Source organism: Gossypium hirsutum, chromosome D06, assembly GCF_007990345.1.
Source record: "Gossypium hirsutum isolate 1008001.06 chromosome D06, Gossypium_hirsutum_v2.1, whole genome shotgun sequence".
Lineage (NCBI taxonomy): Eukaryota > Viridiplantae > Streptophyta > Magnoliopsida > Malvales > Malvaceae > Gossypium > Gossypium hirsutum.
In genome coordinates this window covers 20,482,358-20,489,122 of record NC_053442.1, presented here as the reverse complement: position 1 = coordinate 20,489,122, position 6,765 = coordinate 20,482,358, and the positions used below count along the sequence as shown (strand labels likewise).

At 35.3% G+C, this 6,765-nt stretch overlaps 1 protein-coding gene across 1 annotated transcript; it reads right to left on the bottom strand.

The window, feature by feature from the left end:
* Nucleotides 1-1,144: 1,144 nt before the first annotated feature.
* On the bottom strand, nucleotides 1,145-2,900 carry LOC107901526 (GATA transcription factor 12). Its single transcript, XM_016827581.2, has 2 exons — nucleotides 2,438-2,900; nucleotides 1,145-2,159 (listed from the first exon to the last, which is right to left on the bottom strand). The coding sequence occupies exons 1-2, from the start codon at nucleotides 2,702-2,704 to the stop codon at nucleotides 1,413-1,415; spliced, it is 1,014 nt and encodes a 337-aa protein (XP_016683070.1). The 5' UTR covers nucleotides 2,705-2,900; the 3' UTR covers nucleotides 1,145-1,412.
* Nucleotides 2,901-6,765: the final 3,865 nt, after the last annotated feature.

Here is a 6,765-nt window from a genome sequence, read left to right as displayed (position 1 = left end):
ATCTCTCAAAAATTTGTTATTTAATTTCATTCCCCTAAAAATATTTATAGATTTGTCCATGATCGCTATACAATCTGTGATGATTAATCCTTTCAGGATTTGTGACTATCCCTCCTAAATTTTAATGATACTAATTTAACATGACATATCCAAGTTGTTTATACAGTAGGTAACTAGGTATGCATGTGCATAAAATATGTTCAGTATTTAACACTTAAGCTAACAATTGTACTAATTGAAGGACTTGATTAATATGATATGATACTTTGATTACTCATTTAGAATGTTTTGAAATTTGAGATTAATCTAAAATTTAAATCACAATTTGCGAATATTTGATGACATTAGTCTTGTAAAATAAATAATTAAATTGAAAACTTTGTTTCTTCATTTTGCTTTGAAATCTCAAGTGTTGCAAAGCAAGGGTGGAAAAAGGAAAAGATACGGGCAAAAAGGGGATTCAAGTACAAGGCAGAAAACAATGTTAAGGAATCCACATTTAACTTGAACTACCAACATTCTCTGCTGCATGTAAAAACTACCCCTCCATTTCTTTTGCACTAAAATTTATGTTGATAGCTTCATTTTTCACTTAAATAATCATCTCCCACTCCATGATTTCCTCATTTACTAAAAAGCTGGAGCACTTGGGGTTTGGGGTTTGCAGATTTACCTTAAAAACATCAACTTTGTCCTTTAGGGCCAGTAATTTCCCTTTCAAAATTTGACCTAAACCCCTTTACAACTAGCCCTTGAAAAAGGTTTGCATTTAGCTTCCCCGGTGGGGATGGGATCTTCAAGTATGTTTCTTTTGCATATGAACTACGAAAACCGTCAAATTATGATTTTAATTTCATATTTTTAATTATCATTCATATTATGTACGTTAATCAGTCATGAGGTTACTTAATAATCATATTTTCACCTTTTAAAACACACAAACAAATTTGGGTCTTTAGTTTCTTCCAAAAATGAGATTTACCTAAAATTTTAAACGACAATTATTTTAATAAGCATAATATCACATTTAATTTAAATTTTGAGGCATAACCTTTCTAATAGTAGGAGATCAAATCATCCCATATTATACAAACTAAATCCTCAAGTTGAATCTCGTACAGGGATGAAAACTACAAGTTGACCATTATAGAAATTCATGCAAAATATTCATTAATCTAAGAATTCAAGTTCTGAAAAGAAAAAACACGGGTTTCAAGAGCTTTGCGGAATTTGTCAGGAAAAAAGAAACTGAAAAGGAAGATTAGAGTCTACAAAAATTTCCCTAAAATAACAACAGTTTGGAAGAATTACACCTAAGGAAAAAAAAAAAAAACTAAACTAGAATTTTCAAAGAACCTAACTCCTTTTTAAAGAACCTGAACTTTAATTGAACCTACTCTAGCACCACCCACTTAGATCAGCTGCCTAAAATCAGGGCTTACATATTGGTGGATCAAGTAATCATCACCATTGGATGCATCATAAACCATGTTCTGATGATGACGGTGTTGCTGTTGGGCCCTCACCATTTCCTTCTGCCGCCGAAGCTCCAGCACTTTCCGGTGAGAATTCGAGTGCTTCGTCAGCACAAATGTCGGGCTCGCGGCGGGTCGGTATTCGGGCACAAGCCGACCCGATTTATACCTCACTCCGCAAGCATTGCACAAAGTTTTCGGACCCATCGGGCCGGTCCGCCACTGCGGCGTCTTATCCGTAGCGCAATGCAAGCATTTCCGTCCATCCGGGTTAGTCGCCACTTCACCACCGTCTTTTTTCTTCGACGAGGTCTTTTTGGCCGGCTTCTTTCCGGTTTGGTTCGTTAGTGGCGGTTGAACCGGGACAGCAACATCCGTTCCCGGTTCAGAAGATGAACTTGTCAGGCTGAGAGCAAGGAGGCGGGAGGCCCAATTACACGGGGCAGCCCGGGACCTTTTGCTCCTCGCCTTGGCCGGTACTGTCATGTCCGGGTCGAAAATCGGGTTGCCGTTACTGTTACTGTGGTCACTGTCACCGTCAACGGCTTGGGTTTCTCGAGTTTCCGACGATTTGTCCGGTCGAGTTTTCAACCCGGATATCAGATGGAGCTTTTGCAGGTGCTCACAGGAAAATGATTCCTCAACGAAATTCGACAGCCATTCGAGCTCAGCTAAATCGTCGTACTGTTAAAAAAAGATACCATTGTCACTATTACATTCGGTATGCATATGGGTCTTTATCCATTTTTGGTTCCCGGGAAAATTTATCAAAAAAAAATGGTAAAAGAAAAACGTAAAACTGTAAAATGTCCAGATTTCACTAGCTTTATTTTCTCGAAATTTGAACCCAAGCTAAAATTACAATAATGAAAAAAAGAGCGAAACTTCGATCGTCGCTACATGTATACATACATAGAAAGTATTTTAACCTATCACACTATTGCATGTGGGGAGGAAATTACCGGCAGAGGTAGGTCACCGGCAAACTGATCGTGGTTGAGATCTCGGCAACCGATATCAGTCCCTATATTGGGTTCGCAAACGGAAAACAAGGAAGAAGTGCAGCTGTCGACGGGCGTGAAGGTGGAGGAATCAGTCGAATGGGCAAGGACTAGGGAAGAGTCGAACGTGCCGTCGGTAAAAACGGCATCGTCGTTGGAAAAATCTAGCAAGTCCTCCACAATAAAATGGTCACCGCCACAATAGCTGCTTTCTTGAATGAATTCCATAATAATTTCCAAATTTTATTTTCGTTTATAACTCAAATCAAAGCTTTAGCGTTAAAGGGAGATTATACTGAGGAAAAAAATATATGCAAGTGTAAGAGAAAAAGAGAGAGAGATAGAGATAAGTGTGTGTGTGTGTGTGTGTGTGTGTTGTGGTTTTTATTTGCGTTTTGAAGGGAACAGGGCGGACAGCCTAAAATGGAGGATTTTGAGTTTGAACGACGTGAATATCTTTCTTTTTTATAAACACAATATATATAATTTAAATTAAACAAATGAGCTAGCCTCTCAAACATTAATTTATAAATATAAATTTGACAACATTTCTTATTTTATTCCCTCGTATAACATTTTAAGATTACGTCACATCTTCACCTATTTCTTTTATTTACCGGTGATAATATGATATTCTAAAAAAAGTTTTACGTTATTATACTTTAATAAAATTCTGTTAGAAAAAGATTATCAAATTTTGAAATTAATGTGGACAAGGTTAAAAACTTTTTCAAAATCAATGTTTAAATGTTACTTTATTCCTTTCTTTTCGCACATTAGATCCAAGCAGTACGTCCATGACTAAATTGAACTGTTATTTAACATCAAAGCTGACTAAATGATTGATACAGCAGTGTTGGTTGGAAAGATGTAAATTTTGTGCCATAGTTTGGTGGAATTAACCCAAGAAACAAACACAAGTGAAATTTCAAAAAGAACTACATTTTGAGCTGGATTTGTTTCATTATTAAAAGAAATGGGAGGTGGGGGATTGGTTTGGTAAATTTAAATTATACCCATAATTGTTTAAACCAAGTTCATGTCAAACTTTAGTTGTTGCATTAATACATAGCTTACCTTTTTTTTTCTTTTTCTTTTTAAGACAAATATAAGGTAGTAATATTACAATACTTCGCCAAATTGGGTTCTAAATTTCCAAACATAGGGTTACACTTTAAAGTATGCACATTTGGTTACCAAAAAAAAAAAAGAAAAGGTGATATAAATTATGTAATATAAAAAGTTTAAAAAGTAGAAATCTATTGATGAAAAAGATAGTTGAAGTTATTTAAAATTTTATATTTCTTAATTTATGTTTGATATTTTCAAATCTATATTAAATTATACATCTAAATTCAATCAAACTCCAAGTTTCAATGGCTTATTCAAATTGTTTAATGCTTTAGCTAATTTTGGGTCCATTCTTCTTAAATTTAATTAAATTCTTGCTAACTTAATTCTTGGATTTTGATGTACTAAAAGTTAATTATTTTATATAATAGTTCAAGTTATTTAATGTGCAATTGTATACATGAAATTTTGATTTGATCTAATTCTTGTAAATTATTAACACAATTATTGATAAAACATTATTTTATGTTTATATATTGCCTACATAAATAATTATATTTATTAAATATAAAAATAAATTGATGTATTTATTTCTTTAAATGTGTATGATTAAATCAAAATTAAAGTTTCAAGTATACATTTGAACCATAATTAGTGTATAATTGCACCAAATTAAAATTCATATATACAATTACATATTATATCTATATTAACGTTAGAAAATTGTTGAGTAATGTTTTCTCGTGTTGTATTAAAGGAAACACAAGGGGTATTTATACATGTTCCTACTTCTACTATTACAGCTCACAATAGGGCTCATTGTTTTGTCTCGGCCTTTAGACTGAGGGTACTGACATTCCCTGTCCTTGGCGCTGACATTATTTGGGTCTCCTTCAGCTACCTTCTTCCGTTACGCGTCTTGGAAACGGGCTTCCACCTTCCTTTGCACCCCTTCTTCTGCAATATTCTCAACAACTATAGGCTTGCTCTTGGCCAACTTTTTGGTTTCTCCCGGTGGCTTGCGATGGCGTATTTTATTGATAGCTACCAGCATGGCGAGGTCTCTATGCTCTCCATCTTCCAACATCTGTATCAGTTTAAAGGGATTGATGTGGGGGAATTTGCGGGGTTTTACAATTTTTCCCCATCGTAAGGTGCAAACAATTATCAAAAACCAGTGCAAGAATCTTCACCTGAAGCAGAGGAAATACATCCAAGTTCATAGCTTATTCGGCAAAGGCTTTGGATTCCCAACTAGGTGGTCCTTCCCTAGCAAATACATGCGTGCCTTTCAAAGGAGTCTCACCACTGATGAGGCTATCGCACAGTTTTAGATGTTACGTGTTGGTCGCATACTGGCCTTGGAGGAGGTTTTAACTGCTAGAAATATCTTCAGATTTTTTTTAGAGGATCTTAGCCCAGATGGTTGGAGGGTTGGTGACAACCAAAAGGTCGCACGGTCTGTTAGTGGGCAACAAGCGAGGAGCACTTAGCCTCAAGACTCATGCGATCAGTTGGGGATTATATTAATAGGGCACTTAGAGGAGCCTGCGAACTTCTTCTACCATTTTTGTGGGATAACGCTTCGTCCATTTGCCCTCCCAGAGTTCAAGCTAGAGGAGAGTGTTGGAAGAGGTACTCACTTGTTACTTACTTCTATTGATCCTAGGATTGTTGGTGGTACAAAGGCCAATCAAGGTAGCGAAGGTAGTTCAAGTGACAGTGACAACATCTCATACAAGCTTAACAAAGCCATAGACATTGATGTTTTAATAAATAGTGGTCTGAAGAGGTGCAGGACTTCAGTTTGGGGCGGACGTGTCAATATTTCTAGCGAGGAAAAAGGGAGTGGTTGTCAACTATAACATAGACAGATGAGTAGAGCTAATTGTGGAGGCCCTGCTGCTGCGATCACCCCCATCTGCTCTTCTCTTTTCGTGAACTTGCTAACTTGCCTAGGCGAGCTCGCCCGTTACTATCACCGAGGACACTCCCCTTCTTCCTGCTCATTGGAACTCTCTGGTGGTTCCCGCAGCTGAAAGTGATACGAGCCAAGGAGGTGACACTCAAAGGGTTGTCTTTCCTAGTGGTCCAATCACTCGAAGCAAGACACGACAATTAAAATCAAAGATGAATGCTTTTGTCCAAGACTTTGTTGCGACAAATTTAATTCATCATGTTCGTGACATTGACAAATACGGGAATGCAATTCACTGGACCAATCTTGGAATAGTAAAAGCCCATAAATTGGTGGATTAAATTTTTATGTATCTTATTATTATTTACTTAATTCTCATTGGTTGGGACACATCATTTATGAGTTAAGTAATTTTATTGGTTAGGTTATTATTTATTTATTTTCTTAGATAATTTTAAAGAGTTTTATTAGGATTCAATTACTCTTTAAAGAGTTTTTATTAGGATTCAATTACTCTTGAAAGAGTTTTATTATGATTCAATTACTCTTGTAATTTGCCTATAAATAGGCTTGTTTTTTACACATTGGGGAGGAAAAAAGAAGAGTATTTGTTTTCTTTCAAATTTGTGTGAGGCAAATTTTTTAGAGTAGAGTGATTCTTCTCTTGCTATTTAGTTTGGAGTTTGTTACTTTTCGAGGGTATTTCGGAGTTGCAAATATTCAAATTTCTTTCCCGTTCATCGGTGTTTCTAGAGGTTCTTCTTCTAGGGGTTTCGTAGGGAGCCGCTCAATCATTGGCGTTTTTGGTTACAAGTTAACCAAGGGTTCCATAGGGCAAATCTATCCTTTTTATTTATTTATTTATTTATTATTATTTAACTAATTTTATTTATTCTCGTTTTATTTCTAATTTGTGTTTCTCTTGTGTCTAGATCCGAGATTCCACATCAGTTGGTATCAGTTTCAGGCCATTCGGTGTTATTTTTGACGCTAAAATCATATCTGAAACAAGTCAAAATATCAAAAACACTTTTCATCGATTTCGTCGATTTAAAAAAATTAGTTAATAAAAAAAAGCAAAAAGCGCAAAAAAAAATTTGAGAAAAATCTAAAAAAAAAAGGAAATAGCGCAAAAAAAAGAGTTGAGAAAAATCTTAAAAAAAAAAGCAAACAGCGCAAAAAAAAGTTGCCTACCTCTCATACGTAGGTTTCTTCTTTTCCTATTATTATTTTTTTATTTTTTCCAAAATTGAATTTTTTCCTTCTTCTTTTCTTGACTCAAGTATAATTAAAGCTTCAA

Coding starts and splice junctions, on each gene's coding strand:
- LOC107901526 (XM_016827581.2), bottom strand. CDS start 2,704: ATGGAATTCATTCAAGAAAGCAGCTATTGTGGCGGTGACCATTTTATT. Junction 2,160..2,437: donor CCGGTGACCTACCTCTGCCG/GTAATTTCCTCC, acceptor TTTTTTTAACAG/TACGACGATTTAGCTGAGCT.